General features: G+C 38.2%; 1 protein-coding gene across 1 annotated transcript in view; it reads left to right on the forward strand.

The window, feature by feature from the left end:
- The window catches only part of thsd7ab (thrombospondin, type I, domain containing 7Ab), a 108,136-nt gene that overhangs the window by 86,979 nt on the left and 4,369 nt on the right, over nucleotides 1-16,788 (forward strand). The window contains exons 19-28 of the mRNA XM_077575957.1: nucleotides 882-1,023; nucleotides 2,536-2,651; nucleotides 3,173-3,290; nucleotides 4,591-4,736; nucleotides 7,268-7,448; nucleotides 11,914-12,087; nucleotides 13,654-13,752; nucleotides 15,086-15,168; nucleotides 15,242-15,455; nucleotides 16,441-16,528. Of these exons, the coding sequence (XP_077432083.1) occupies nucleotides 882-1,023; nucleotides 2,536-2,651; nucleotides 3,173-3,290; nucleotides 4,591-4,736; nucleotides 7,268-7,448; nucleotides 11,914-12,087; nucleotides 13,654-13,752; nucleotides 15,086-15,168; nucleotides 15,242-15,455; nucleotides 16,441-16,528 (1,361 nt within the window). The remainder of the gene's footprint in view (nucleotides 1-881; nucleotides 1,024-2,535; nucleotides 2,652-3,172; nucleotides 3,291-4,590; nucleotides 4,737-7,267; nucleotides 7,449-11,913; nucleotides 12,088-13,653; nucleotides 13,753-15,085; nucleotides 15,169-15,241; nucleotides 15,456-16,440; nucleotides 16,529-16,788) is intronic.

Below are 16,788 nucleotides of genomic sequence, written 5' to 3' on the forward strand. Positions count from 1 at the left end.
TTGGTTCCTGCACAGCTGAAAATTTCTGGAGGAACATTCCACAAAGAGATGGAGGAAACTTCTGCTTCCTTCCCCAGACTTGTGTTATAATACTTTGAATCAATATGAATCTTGCCCTCAGATGCCTTCATCACCCTTGAAAGTTTGCAACCATTTTGGCTCTCATCTTTTCCACTCGTCGTTCCCGTAAGCGTCCTCGTTGGATATGGGAACAATTCCCAGGTGGAGGCGACGCTCCGTGGCGTTAACGCACTTCCCCAATTCACGACGCCTAATTGGACCGCAGGGCTCATGAGTCAAGAGCAAAAAAAGAAGAAATGCGTCGGCTTTTCATATTTTGATGAAGAAACATTCCCAGAAAGATGAACGTGGGGGGGGGGGGGGGAGCCATTTTGTGACAGCAGGTTAACCTGGGAAAAAAGTCTGAAGAGTGAACAGTGGGATGTGGTGAAGCAGCAGTAAGTTGATTACTAAGTTAGTTGGGCAATCGGTTACTGGGTTGGTAAATTGTTAGTTGGCCAATTGTTTGGTTGGTTAGTTGGTTGGCTAATAAGTTAGTTGATGAATTGGTTAGTTGGAGGGTCATTTGATTAGTAAAATTCAGAGGGTTGTAGCCAGCTAGTTAGCTAGCTAGCTCCCATGGTGCTCATTTACCTGCTAGGGATCTAGTTAGCTAGCGAAACATCAGGGGCTAAAGGCAGACTGTGGCAGGATTTTTACTTTCCGGACCTGGATTTGCCACCTCTGGTAAAATTCTTGGTGAGTTGGTCAGCTGCCCAGTTTTCACATATTTGTCAGCGTTTGTGCTAGAATTCTAGAAGAATCAAACCACAAGCATGCTTAGAAAAAGAAGTAAACGTTGGCTTCTTGTCGGGTTTCAGCCTTGCACCAGAAGCAACGGTCGCATTCGTGCTGCGTACACGTTACGATCGCCTAGTGCGGGAAGACTTTGTCCCGACACCACCGAAGAAGAACCCTGCAGCCTGAACCTCAACTGCTTCAACTACTTCTACAACATCACAGGTAAGCCCTGCCTTAGTAGCATAGTGTTAGCATCTTTAGCTACTAGCAGCATAGCATTTATTTGCTTATATAAGTACATTGGAGCAGACAAACGTGCACATTTAGATTTTTGTGTGGATGGCAATATGACTTTACCCAGAGACTGACTTTATCTTAGATTTTTTTGTGTGTTAATTTTGGGTAACTCATTCAAACCCAAAAATGTGTAAATATGTTTTTTCTTTGTCCTTCACTCCCAAAAATGTATTTATACATTGTTTTTTTTTTACACAAGAGCATACAGAAAGAAGGCTTTGATGCAGAAGAGATGGCTTAAAGCAATGATAGTTATGACAAAAAAACGGCCAGCAGAGAATAAGCGATCAGCCAGGGGCATGTTACTACAAGCTCTTTTTGACAGTGTTTTCAACAGGAATGTATATAATGATGAAACTTAGCTATATTCTAATGCTAATTACTGCAAAACGGAAACAGAAATACAGTAGATACAAATATCCTTTTCTTTTCCTGATGAAAAAAGAGACTAATCTTTTTTTTGGTAGGCTCCATGTTTTTATAGCAATAGAACACAATATTCTGTGGAACTTGAAAATGAGTCAAAATCCAGTAAACCAGCAGGGAGCGAAGTGGGTTGCTTCAGTGAAAATGGCGAGTGAATGAGTTAACAAGCTAATACTTTTTTTTACGTTTTTACTTTTTAGCAGGAAAAAAAGTGTCAATTATGACAACTGACTAATTAGGACAACTGCATAGCTTCATTCAGAATCTGTTCTGGTCTTTTATTTGCAAGTATGCTGCAGGTGAAAAATTGTTCGGTATGAGGTTTGCAAAATCATGTTGCTTACATGGACATTGTTCTCTGCCTCACACACCCACACGCAAACCCCACCTTCCACATATAATGTTTCATTCCAGCCAAGCGCATCATTGAATCAAAGCCACGGTGGAAAATATCCAAGCTACACCTTCTCATCTCGTGTTCTTATTCCTTTTCCGTCCCCAGAGTAGTGCACCTCACCTCTCAGCAGGAACACATGCACACATGGATATACACACCAACACACACACACTGCTTGTGTTGTTGAGTGCATAAATGGATTGACTGTAGCTAAAAACAGACGCAGTTGTTTTCGTCAGCGCGGTGGCCTCCCCGATTTTTTTAATTTTTTTTATGCAAAGTGGCGTGCATGTGAAACATTTAAAAACAGCCACATTGAGATTTCGGAGAGAAGCCAGTTATTCTGGGGATCTACCACACAGTTGTGTGAAACCCTCCATTTTATTTAGTTGCACCATGCACCTTACATGTAGGAAACTTTTTTTTAAACAATTTAAAAATATCAGTCAACTTTAGAAACAACATTTAGAAAAATTGGGATTGAGCCTTGATTTACTTTTTTTTTTACGAACTCATGAGACATGAAATCTGCCTAGCAACAGATGACTGTGCAAGACCAAAGCAATTTTGTTGCTGCAGCTATTAAAAAGTATTCATTTATGTTTTCATGTCAGATTGGAGCACGTGTCAGCTGAGTGCAAACGCCGTGTGCGGGCAGGGAATCAAGACGCGCATGCTGGATTGCGTTCGCAGCGATGGCAAATCGGTGGACATGAAGTTCTGTGAGGAGGTGAGTCACCTTTGCCCTCTCCTCATTTTACTATTTATGTGTCGCTTCAGGCCGCCCAAGAACTATGTTCATTTATAACAAGTCTCCGGTTCCTGTAATTGTAGCCTGCAGCGATGTTTGGCTCATTCACAAAGCTCATAATGTTACACTGATGCACATCATAAGACAGCTGCAAAGACTACTGGGAGTTGTAGTGCCACCAATCAGTTTCGTTGTACCATAACATCATAGCGTTTTAGCATAATGATGTTGCATATTGGCATAGCATCACATTGTAGCGTCATATGGTAGCGTCAATGCCACAGCATAATAACATGGTGTAATAACAGCGTAATAACACAATGTAATAAAAGTGTAATAACAGCACAATCCAAGCCTAGCATATTAGCGTCATATCGTGCTACACTGTTGTGCTGGGACGTCACCCTAGGATGTGACGCTATAATATCTCTATAATGTCACACTATGTTGTGACACCTTGTTTTCACACTACAATGTTACATAACGATATTACATTACAGCTGAACTTGGAGAAGAAGTGGCAAATGAACGTCTCCTGCGTGGTGGAGTGTCCCGTCAACTGTCAGCTGTCCGAGTGGTCGACCTGGACCGAGTGCTCGCAGACGTGCGGTCTAGATGGTCAGTGATGCACTATTGATACGCAAATCTTAAATGGTGACATAAGCCTACCCCGGCTAGCTAGCAAGCTAACGTTGGAGCCTTCAATTTCACTCTGCGTTAATCAATCGGCCGCAAGAAGTTGGTCAAAATTGGCATTGACGATGAGGAAAGAACAAGAAGCAGAAAACTTTCAAAATACTGAAAAACAAAAAACTCAACCAATCAAATTAACTGTATGGGTAAAGGATGTAGGAGGATCTAAATTAAGGTCCTCTGTTCACAAAAAGTTGGTTCCATCCAGCCATTGAAAATGGGGAAATATTGGGGAAAATCAACTTAAAAATAAAATACAAATTATAAATAATAATAAAATAAAAACAAATATATAAATATATAAATAAAAAAATAAAATGTTAAAATAAAAATCCAAATGAAAGTCCTTTATTCCAAAAAAATATTGGCCAATGTTGACACAATGGGTAAAAGAAACAGGAAGTAGAAACCTACCATAGAAATACAAATCCATCTAAATAAAAAAAACTATATATATATATATATTTATTTATTTATTTATTTATATATATATATATATATATATATATATATATATATATTTAATATGAAACACAATTTAAAAAATTATAAAAAATTACAATATAAAATAATTTCATAAATATAAAAATAAAAATTTTAAACGTCCTTGGTTTTAAAAAATTTGACAGTCAAACCAATGGCCATGGAAAAAGCAACAGGAAGTAGAACCTAAAGAATAAAAGATCAAAATGATTGCTGGCTTTTATTTTTGGTACATTGTTCTTCATTAACCCCCAACCCCACCCATGTTGGTTTGATTGACCAATCAAATGTGTGAGTGTGTGCGCGTGTGTGTGTGCGTGCGTGCGTGCGTGCATCCGAGTGTGTGTTTCTCTGGATAGGAGTGTATGTGTGTGGGATGAAAGGTTCCGCCGGTTGTCAAAGTGCGTGTGCATGAGATGGAATTGGGGTCGCTTTCAAACGTGCACGCACGTAACGAGTTCTATTTTTAGACTTGCGCTTGTCTCTCATGTGATCAATGCTCTGCATTCATTCGTTCAGAAAAAGTTTGCTGATTGATCAAGTGAAATATTAAAAAAGTAATAGAAATAATAAAAAAGTAATAAAGGTATACAACACGCTCAGAGTGACAAAATGAAACTTTTTAGAAAGGTTCTTTTTTGTTACTGTAAAGACAGATGAGACATGAGACACAGAATGCAGTCTACACAAAAGTGTTAATGTGACTGACTGATGATGTTGTTTCCTTGGGGGTGGTCTCCAGGCAAGATGTGGCGTCAGAGGTCCGTCGTCCAAGCCTCGCAGGGTGACGGTCGTCCGTGTTCGTCGCCGATGGTGCAGTGGAAGCCGTGTCCGGTGCGGCCGTGCTACCGATGGCAGTACAGCGCCTGGTCAGAGTGCCGCGTGGAGGTTTGTACAAGCCCTGTGCAACATTCCTCATTTCCATTTTCAATTGAAAATTAAAAGCCAAGAAGTGATTAGTTACTTTAGTATTTGTTCTTATCAAAATAGTAAATACACAAAAAAAATACTTCCATTTATACATCGGATCAAAAATTTTAAAATTGCGGTGTCAAATTCATAAGGGTTAACTTATGCTATAATTTCATTACGATTAAAATGTTCTTAAAAGGTCTTAAGGCCTTTTCACTCTGCGCTTAGCAATACACTGCTCGCCATTGATGAACCCATTCATTGAGTCGAACACCGTCAAATTGAAAACGTCAGAAGGCACATCCAATAGGAGAGGAGGGCGAGCTTGCACGGAGGCGCTGCCCCAAAATAAACACCAAGTGCAGTGTGAAAAGGACTTCAGGGCCATGATCCAAAGCATTACAGAAATCCAGTGCCAATAAGCTCTAACTATTTCCACTCGTTATTGTCTAAAACACATCCAGTCATAAGGTGAATTATGATGTGGCCTGTGATGAAAATTTGTTTAACACACCTGCCCTCAGGGACATGAAAGAAAATAAAATGAAGGGTGCAAAAAATATATATATGTTAATAGCCGTCAACGGCAGGGAATGCATTAAAAAAAAAGATTATAAAAAATTAGGGGCGTCAGGCGATTACATTTTTAAATCGTACTTAATGTCAACAAAATGTAATTAATGTACAATAAAAAATTCAAAATTTTCATACTCTTGTAAACAAAAGTAGAAACAAATGTTAAACTAATAGAAATAGTTTAAATTCATTTTTGACATCTATAACCGTCAATAGCAGTGAATGAGTTAATATGAATAATTAATAATTGCGGCAAAACTGTTTTCTTCAAGTCCCCTTAGGGGTTGACTTTGAATTGGTCCTGTTTATGTGACTCAGAAGTTTGCTATTGCTATATATAATATGACTGACAGATCTTTTGATGGATGGTGATCATGCCGCTGACTGATTGTGGCGGCTAACAAGCTAGCGTAGCTTTACTGATGTTTGTTATGAAACATCAGGGCCACGTAAACATGGCAAATTAAATACAGCACCTGTCTTGAGATATGAGTTTCATTCATTGGCCTTTTTTTTTTCAATTTCATATTTTTTATCTTAGCCAACAATTGAAATATTATAAAGTCATTCCATTTTGTTTGTTTGTTGTGTTAGATTAAAAACAAATGAAAAAAGAATGGTGCACTTTTTTGTTTTTTGATTGCCAATTGAAATGGAAATAACGAATGAGTAAAAAACGTTTTGAAGGCTGGCTGTAAATCAGTAAATTGGTGCCATAAAGATAAAAACGATGAGCAAAGAGGAATGTGAGCTCAATGGCTCATTTAGCTGAGTTGGTCCTCTAAATTAATTTTATGGCATGTCCAATTATCAAACCTTTCCCTTAACCACACACCAGGGGGAGAAATTAACACGTCATGACCAGTATGAAATATTAAGTTAAGTCAAACTGGATCATCAAACTTAGCCGCCATGTTCCACCTCACGCTATGATGAAAACTATAAATCTTGGCAATAAATGATAAGTCTAAACATGACTTTCTGATTAACTCATTCACTGCCATAAATTCATTTAAAAAAAAGATAAAAAATTAGGGGCGGCAGACGATTACAATTTTTAATTGTAATTAATCGCATGACTTTACTAGTTAACTCATGATTAATCACAAATTTTATATCTGTTCTAAATGTACAGTAAAAAAATTCTAGGTTTTCATACTCTTGTTAACAAAAGTGGGAAAAAATGTTAAATAGAAATAGTTCAAATGAATTTTTGACGTTTATAGCCGTCAATGGCAATGAATGAATTAAAAAAAGAAAGAAAATATTATAAAAAATTTGGGGCGTCAGGCGATTTAAAATTTGTAATCATAATTAATCGCATGACTTCACTAGTTAACTCACAATTAATCACACATTTTATATCTGTTCTAAATGTACAATAAAAAAATTCTAGGTTTTTATAATCTTGTTAACAAAAGTGGGAAAAAATTTTAAACTAATAGAAATAGTTCAAATGAATTTTTGACGTCTATAGCTGTCAATGGCAGTGAATGAGTTAATATTACATTTTTGGAATATGAGTTATGAAGCAAAATCCAGCCGTTTTTATTCATGTCAGAGGGCGGCCATTTTGTCACTTGTTGTTGACTGAAGATGACATCACAGTTGGTGAGACAGGTGGTTTTATGAAGCTGAGCTGTGATTGGTTGATATCTGAGACCTGTGCAACTGTGATGTCATTTTCAGTCAACAACAAGTGGCAAAATGGCCGCCCTCTGAGATGGATAAAAACGGCTGTATTTTGCTGCTTAACTCATATTGCACTAACAGAATACCGTACTTAGACTCGTGGGGTTGCTTAGAACATATTATTGTCCCCCCCCCAAAAAAAATTGGGGGTTGACGTCCCCTTTAAAAGAAATGACCAAATTGTCCCTAAAATGGCCGACTTCCTGTTCATTTTTAGTGATGGCTTGATGGTTTTTCAGAGCGTGGTGTGCGGTCACGGCACACGTTACCGGAACCTCACCTGCTTTGTGTCGGACGGCGGCGATGGCGAGCAGGACAGTGGCGGCCAAGTGGATGAGGAGCTGTGCGGCAGTCTGGAGTTGTCCGTGGATGGAGACAAGCGCATCCGGCTGAAGGAGGCCTGCATGCTTCCTTGCCCTGGTGAGGATTTCATTCCACTTTTTTTTTCTTAATTGCATTTTAGATTCATCCGTTAGGGTTAATCAAAGACAATTGGTGGATTATTCATTGATTTTAAAATTTAATATTTTTTCAACTACTATAAAACTATGATCATAGCTTTACGCTCATTCATATCGTCACGTTGAACACTTTATTCTTGAACCCAATTATTTTTGGTCAAGTATAACGTAACCTTTTAAATATATATGAAATTCATGCCTCTTGCATTTTCATTTGTCATTTTCAAACTTAAGTGTTACATTATCCTACTTATCATATTTAATTTATTTTATGTTACTTTATCCTGGGACCTGAGGGATTGTATTTTGTGCTGTCATGTGGAAATGTGTGTTGGTATGACCCCCACCCCCACCCCAAAAAAAGGCCTTGGATATATTTGTATCCTTGACTTTTGAGGAATAGAAAATTCTGTGAATCCTTAAACTCAAAATAATTATAATTTTTTAAAAAGTAAAATACAAATATTGTGAACTAAAACAATAATTGCAAAACAAATATTGGCTGTTCCTGCGCGTTTTAGCCTCTTAGGGGCAGTGTGGTGCTGTGCAGCCACTCTTACAATGAGAACAGAAGAAAGTTGTGATAGGATTCTATCAAAATAACAAATTTTTCCTCAAATTGGGAATAATTTGTGCCTTTGAGTAGTGTTATCTTACCTGCGGGTATGTGTTTCCACAGCATTTGTGTGTAAATATTTGTTATTTGAAGGACTATTACTCCAGAAGTTGATGCTAACTTCCTGTTAGCATTTGAATGCCTTATACCATTAGCGCTAGGCTAGTGATATTTTAAAAACAAAACATGTTTTGTATTTAAATACACACTATATGTAATTCTCCTTATCGTGTGTTTAGTTTTACTGTTAACTCCAACTGGAGTGTCGTTAAACAGTTTAAAGGACGCTTTTGGAAAGCAGAATCACACTGATCCACTCCGGGCTAGCTACAAGCTACATGGTGCATTCAGGGTACTTTCACAACGTTGGAAACTTATAAACACTCAGCGGCGTTCTGCACATTAATTGTTTTTCTTTGATTGTTACGTTTTAATGATCGAGAGACACTAAAATCACAATCAAATTTTGGTTAATCGTCCAGCCCTATATGGTGGTAATGTTTGAAGTAACTGATGGTCTCTTAATTTTTTCCAGTGCTGTAAATAAAGTTGGGATTTATTTTCTGGAGTGCTGACAGGCGCCTGTCATCGCGATGACAGGCGCCTGTCATGTGTCAGCTTTGAAGCGATCTTTGCTCCCAAAAGCCTGACAGGACACAGCAACGCTCTTGAAATTTGTCGTTGTTTCCGCTCTAAGCTGCACATCCGCCATCAGCTTCTACAAGAAGGTAGACCGAAGACCCAATTTAGCACCGTGCTTGATAAGCCAGGTGAACGTTAGCACAGTGCAAGCTTACATTTGAGTCAGTGTTGTTGTGTCAGCACTCCCTGAAGGGAAATTAGTGCGCGCGAGCTCTGCCAAAAAGAGCAAACACAAAGCTGCTGCCGTTTCGTTTCCAAAGTGTCTAATTTAACTCGTCACAGATTGTTCAGCATTCTGGGGCGGAATAACACGATCAGTTTCTTTTAAGAGGGGACAGACAGATAGGAAAAGAGAGGGAAAAAACAGCAACGACAAAATTAGCTGGGGAAAAAATGTTAAGTAAACACTATTTAAAAAAGTACAAAGAACAAAAAGTTGCTGTCTTATATAGTGAAACTAAAACATGATAGTTTCTTCTCCAAGTTCTAGTCAGCACTCGAGCAGCATTTTTTGACCAACTGGAACCTTTTAAGTCCTTGGCAATTTACCATTAAAAGTACCACTAAAAGTTGGGGTCTTTTGCAGCAAACCTAACAATGGAGAAATATTCTTATCCTGGTTCTAGTCGGCACTCGTGCTGCATTTGTGACTAAAGTCTTTTACAGTAACGCAAGACAGATTTGGCCTTTGAAATGGTACCACAAACTAAAAGTTCCTGTCTTTTATGGTGAATTTAATACATGAAAGTCTCTTCTCATGGTTCTCGTCAGCACTCAAGCAGCATTCTGGGCCAATTGGCTTATTCTAAAAAAAAATAAAAATAAAAAAAAATTAAAAAAAAGAAGTACCATCAACTAAATGTTGCTGTCACTCACAGTAATGCTAATACCAAACAATTATAGACTTTTCTCCTAGTTCTCGTTGGCACTCGTGCAGCATTGTAGACCAGCTGCGTTATATTTATAGAAACCATCAGCTCCTTGAAAAGGTAAGCATGAGCCAAAAGATGCCATCTTTTACAGTGAAACTAATACATGACGGTCTATACTTCTGGTTTTAGTCAGCACTCAAGCCACATTCTGAACTAACTGTATAACTATTTCAGGGGGGAAAACTACCATTAATTAAATATTGCTGTCTTTGACACTAACGCTACTACGAGTCAATTATTGACTCTTTTCCTAATTCTAGTTAGCACACGAGCAGCATTCAAGATCAGCTGAAACATTTGGAAAAATGTACCATGCGCTAAATGTTGCTGTCTTTTTGACAGTAACACTTATTTATACAAGACAATTACCGACTCCTCTCCTAGTTCTAGTCGTCACTCAAGCAGCATCTGAAAACAAGTAACACAAGAGAGCTACGGACTCTTTGCGTAATTCTAGTCGACACTCGAGACCAGCTGGGGCATCTCTACGGGAGCCTTTTAGTTTCCTTAAGTTTTAGAGGTGAGGAGAATCTTCAGTTCAGTTCAGTTGCATGGGAATTCTAAAACACACACACACGTTCATGCACTCTTGACCCGTGCTCCACTTTCTCGTTCGTTATTCGACGAGCTGCGCTTGTCAGCTGCCGTCAAATCCGACCTCCGCCGCATCTCGATTCCTTTCTACCTCATCCTCCGCCTCCTGCTTCTCAAATAAAAAAGCTAGGAATTCCAAACACGTCTCACCTCATTCATCCAATTCCCACGCAGCTCACCTCTGATGATCTCGGCTGTTAGCGCAGCGACATTGTACAGGAAATGAATAGAAGGCTGGAGGCCGCGCAGACATTGCAACGGTCATCGTCAATTATCCGCCAAAGATTGGAGCTAATTGATTCTGTCCGCTCTTTTTTCAAGCCGCCAGTTTGAAGCCGCCGAGAATTGAAACACGTAATTAACCTTTAAAGCAGTTAAGAGGGTGTGAAGAAAAACAGCAGCCGGTTAGGACGAGTAATCATGCAGCAGTGATATTTGCCTTGCGGTGAGTCGACAATTTAATACACAAGACATCAATGCCAAAACAACAGTTCATAAGAGATAAGAATCATAATTGCCATACTTTCCTTTGGCCTTTTGTACTCTCACAAAATCAACAACCCATCATTGTTTAATATTATTTTTCTCTTCAGTGTCCGTCTCTTATAAAAAATAAAAAAGCAAATGAGACAGAAACTTTTGCAGTAAAGATCATCTGTCTTGATGTGTAGAATGATTGATGTGTAGCTTTCCTAAACAATGTGCCAACATTAACTGAATTTTTTTTAAATAATAATAATAATAATAAATAGTATATAAATTGTTCTTCATATTAGATCCGGAATCAACGGACTTGAGATTTAACGGACAGAAAATAGTGTCTAGTCCACTCAAGACGCCACCACAATTAGAACAGGCTAACGTTCACGCGATGTAGCCACCATGTTGGTAGTGGCGATGTTCCCATTAAAAGCAATGCATGGGAGTATGCGGCCATGTTGGTAGGGGCGACAGTCCCAGAAAAGGTCATGGAAAGGGCATTTGACCAAAAAACAGTAAAAAATAAAATAAAATAAAAATAATTAATAATAATAATGTAACATGTTTTCGGCTTTTTGATTGTTCTGACCAGGCTATTTCAAAATAAAATACCATGGGTTTTTTATAATAATTTTGTAATTTTTACTCTATTGTAGTTGTTCTCAACCTTTACTCAGTGACATAGCCTGAAATATTTTTTTTTCAGCCAAGTACTCCCAAACCAGCGCAAAGCATTTCTGATTGGGGGAGGGGGGGAGACTTAAAGCAGAGTGCTGTGCCATCATTGTCTTATTTTTGGCACTCTCTTTTTATTTATGCGGTCTCTTGAACTATTTGGAAATAAAAAGATATAACTAAAAAAAGAAAAACAAGAATTAATTTAATTATAAATATTAATTATAAATAAAGATTTGTGCACATAAAAATTGTTAGCAATATTGATTGGGCTCATAGTAATAGTCTGTTCTCAAAAAGAAATAATTAACTGAATTTTTCTGAAATATTTATTCATACTTTGAACTATATTATCTAACTATCTCACGTACCCTCTGGAGTGCCTTCACGTAACCCCAGGCAACAAAACCGAGTACCCTCTCTTCCCCATGAGTCCATTAATCAAAGTCAAACCACGACCAGGTGTTTGTCTTTTGTCTTACCAGGCGAATGCTACCTGATGGAGTGGTCTGACTGGAGCTCCTGCGTCAGCATCTGCGTCAAAGAGGCCGGCGTAGACTTCGGTTCGGTTCAGGTGCGCTCGCGCGCCGTCTTGGCCCAGGAGCCGGAGAACCTGCAGCTGTGTCCTGACCAGGCCTGGGAGTCGCAACCCTGCACAGGTAAATATCAACTCAAACTTTATATTTTACATGGTTTGGTTCAAGTTTGTCTTTGAAGGACCTCTGGAAATGACCAAATTGCTCTCAAATGTCAGACTTCCGGTGCCTTTTTTGGGTCGATTTAGGCCGAATTTTCCCAAAAAGGCAGGATTTGTATCAGGATGTACACAAAGGACCCAAACCAAACTGGCTAACTTATGTGTCTTTTCGAGGATTGCTTCTTCAGGCTTTTTTGTTGGTCTAATCTGGATAGACATGACAAAGTAAATTCTGTTGAGTACATTTGACTCTATTTAGAGCGGGACCAAATAGACTCAGTTTTAGAGTAGGCTAATATTTACCCTTAAAAGAGAGTAAATAAAATAATTGAGAAAAAAGTCACTCAAGGGTTGAGGAACAAACTCACCACCTTCAGTTTAGGAGACTGCCACACTACCACCTGAGCTACGCCCCTCCTACTGTTTGCTTATCTCCCAAGAGACCAAAAACGATGTTTTGGTCTATATACTTTAAAACGATTTGGTCCCTCTAGAGTTTGGAAGATTCCAGCTGACGCGAGCGATATACTAACACATACCAGGAGCTGCGTGGCTCAGGGAGTAGATCGGCTGCCTCCCAAGTTGAAGGTCGTGAGTTTGTTCCTCAACCCTTGAGTGACTTTTATTTTATCTCCTTTTTTTTTTTTTTTCAATTCTGAGTCTATTTGGTCCCACTCTAAATAGAGTCAAATTTTACTTTAATTTCCTGTGTACCAAATTTTATGATGCCAAGTAAAACCGGCTTTGGGGGCTGAATTGTCCAAAAATCGCAAGATCGGTATCAAGCCATACCAGCCTCAGTTTCCATGATGTACAATACTGAACCCAAACCAAACTGACCTGCTTCCTGTTTCTTTTCAGGCATGACTTCATGATACTTTTTTGTGGGTCTATTCCAGATAGACATGCCTACCAAATGTCAAGTTCCCAAGTTCAACTAGCTTCGGGGGCTGAATTTTTCAAAGACAACAGTGTCGCTATCAGACTCCATTTCCACCAGAATCTCTCTCAAACATTAATGGCCCACTTTCTGTCCATTTTTGGGCATTGCTTCTTGAGACTCTTTTGTGGGTCTTACCTCGATAGACATGCCTACCAAATTTCATGTTGCTAAGTCAAACTGGCTTTGGGGGCTGAATTTTCTCCACAATTGCAGGTTGGCTATCAAAGCCTCCCCGATTCAATTTCCACCAGGATGCTTGTGATGTCGAGAGAGGCTGAAGTGGCGTGAGCTCCTTCAGATGAACGAGAGCCTCTCGATGACGAGCAGAGATAGCGGCGCATGCCTTTTCTTTGTTCAAGGTTAAATTGTTCATTTCCTCTGGCTGAGTCTGCAGAGACGCTGATACTGATATCATCTCTCAGCACCACTGATAGACGCTCATTAAGCCCAGGCTCACAGTGAACATTAAAACACTCCGCTGCACTCTTTTGACGTTTGGACCATTACACGTCCACAACTTCACAACTGCTTTGTGATCATTCGTCTTCACATGATTTTTTTTTTCTTTTTCTCCTGTCATTTTAGAAGGCGAATGTTTCGAGTACAAGTGGCTGAGCAGCTTTCGACCTAACTCCTCGCGACCGTTCATCTGGTGTCAGCGCTCTGACGGACTCAATGTCACTGGTAAGAACATTACAGTCACTCTCAAATAAACACAAAGTATTAAGAAACTCCACTTTTAAAGCCTACGTACGCGTTTGCATTATTGCGGCACTTTTCAACTTAAGAACTAATGACTTTCCCATAACAACATTGGGAAGCCATTTCCAGGGTGCTCTTGTAGGAAAAAAAAAACTAATGTAGAGGTTTTGTCTGATTGCTACTATTCTCATACTTGAAATCAAATGTTTAAAATGTTTGTTCCATTATCACTATTATAATATACATATTTTTTAATCTATCATATAAATATGTACAAAAAATTAAAAAATTATTTTCCCCAAAAATGCGATTTTTCATTCTGTAAAAAATGACTTTTTCCCCCCTAAAATAAAGCAAATTTATCCTCATACTATTTTGCCTTTTTTTCTCTCTGTATTTATTATATTTTTTTTTACTATTTTTGTTGTTTCACATATTTTGCTTTTTTCTTTAAAAAAAAATTCTCATAAGGATATGACTTGTTTTCTCAAAGTATTAAGAAACTCGACTTTTAAAGCCTCCGTACGCGTTTGCATTATTGCGGCACTTTTCCACTTAAGAACTAATGACTTTCCCATAACAACATTGGGAAGCCATTTCCAGGGTGCTCTTGCAGGGAAAAAAAAACTAATGTAGAGGTTTTGTCTGATTGCTACTATTCTCATACTTGAAATCAAATGTTTAAAATGTTTGTTCCATTATCACTATTATAATATAAATATTTTTTTATCTATCATATGAATATGTACAAAAAATTAAAAAAATGATTTTCCCCAAAAATGCGACTTTTCTTTCTGTAAAAAAAAAGACTTTTTCCCCCCTAAAATAAAGCTAATTTATCTTCATACTATTTTTGCCTTTTTTTCTCTCTCTATTTTTTTTACTATTTTTGTTGTTTCACATATTTTGCTTTTTTCTTTAAAAAAAAAAATTCTCATAAGGATATGACTTGTTTTCTCAAAGTATTAAGAAACTCGACTTTTAAAGCCTCCGTACGCGTTTGCATTATTGCGGCACTTTTCCACTTAAGAACTAATGACTTTCCCATAACAACATTGGGAAGCCATTTCCACTGTTGTGCTCTTGCAGAAGAAAACTCATGTAGAGGTTTTGTCTGATTGCTACTAAATGGAGAGATGAACGTAAAATTGTGAACGATTTGAGTGAAGTTTGATGACTTGACAAAAAAAACGAATAAAATCAAAATTCCAATTTTGAAAATTCATTTTCATTTAGCAACATGCAATTTGGTAGACATGTCTATCCTGTCGTTACTGTGCTTCTTTGGATGTTACTGTGCTGTTTTATCCCTTAGGGGGCTGCCTTCCCGCCACCCCCGTGATGGACGACAGCGCGTGCAACCCGCCATGCGTCCCACCAACGTCTTACTGCAGCGAGGCAAGTCAACAGGAAGTAAAGTCAAAACACAAAAATGCAGCAAAATCCATCAGTGCCGTGCTGCCCCCTGCAGGCGGGAGTGTGCATGTGCGAGGAAGGCTACACGGAGGTGCTGTCATCCGGTGGGCTCCTGGACCAGTGCGCCCCCATCCCCGTCCTGGAGATCCCCACGGCGGGAGACAAGAAGGGGGACGTCAAGACCAGCCGCGCCATCAACCCCACGCTGACTGCCACCACACAGCCAGGACGCTCGGGACGTACCTGGTACCTGCAACCCTACGGACCAGGTCACAAACTGCATTATTTATGTTGCGCAACTAACGTGAGGACCAAAAAAAAAAAAAACTACAAGTAAAAAATGTAGTGTACAAAGAGAAAATAATACTAATACAATTTAAAATACTTGAATGATTAAAAACTTTAAAAGTATTTTTCCCTAATAAGTTATTATTAATATTACAATCAAATTGTGATTTCATTGTTTAGACAATAAACTAATTGACTAAAATAGTGTTTATTATATAGATATTTTGATAATGCAGTAATAAAAGCATGAAAACAAAACAAAAATACAATTCTCAAAATGAATAATTAATGACATTTTTAAAAATCAAATAAAAAAAATATATTGATATATTACTATGTATTATTTCTAAGCTACAGTTTCTATTAAAAAACAAATAGAAATAAATAAGTCTTGAAATCAAATGTTTATCACTATTAATTAAAAGCAATCATCATCCTAAAAACAAACAACCAACTAAATCAATATAGAAATAAATAAAATCATATGCATATTTTTGTATCTATCATATATATATATATATATATATATATATATATATATATATATATATATATATATAATTTAAAATATATATATTTTCCCAAAGAATGCAACTTTTCTTTCTGTAAAAAAAATGACTTTCAAGCAAATTCATCCTCATACCTCATACCATTTTTTTTTTAAATTTGTTGTTTCACATATTTTGCTTTTTTCTTAAAAAAAAAAATCATAAGGATATGACTTGTTTTCTCCAAAACCTAAGTTTTTTTTGGTCGTGAAAAAGACATTTTCTACATTTTTTACATTTTCAAGCTCATGCCTTTTTTCAAGAAAACACATTGAGCAAAAATATAAAGGTATAAATACTTATTTTTGCGAACATTTTTCATTGGCCGAAGTCAAAGATGTACAGAAAATTTGTATAACAAACAAGTAACTAAAAAGTGTGAGCGAAGCCACTGATTGCTCCTCATCTTCCACCACAGATGGTAAGTTGAAGATTTGGGTGTACGGCGTGGCGGCGGGAGCCTTCGTGCTGCTTATCTTCATCGTGTCTATGATCTACCTGGCTTGGTGAGTCCTCCTCTTCGTCTTCCTCCTCCTGCTCCTCCTCCTCCTCCTCATCCTTATCATCATCATCATCATCATCACGACGGTCACCCCCTTTTTCCCCTCACCCGTCATCCTCCTCACGGCGAGGGCAGCAGTTACTGCGCCATGGTGCATCGCTCGCTGGCCTCCCAGGAGTGCCACGCCAACGGGGGGGCGGTGTGGACGGGGCAGCAGAACGCCCACCAGATGGTGTACACCTGTCCCGACTGCCAAGAGCTGGC

The sequence above is a fragment of the Vanacampus margaritifer genome, chromosome 9 (assembly GCF_051991255.1).
Source record: "Vanacampus margaritifer isolate UIUO_Vmar chromosome 9, RoL_Vmar_1.0, whole genome shotgun sequence".
Classification (NCBI taxonomy): domain Eukaryota; kingdom Metazoa; phylum Chordata; class Actinopteri; order Syngnathiformes; family Syngnathidae; genus Vanacampus; species Vanacampus margaritifer.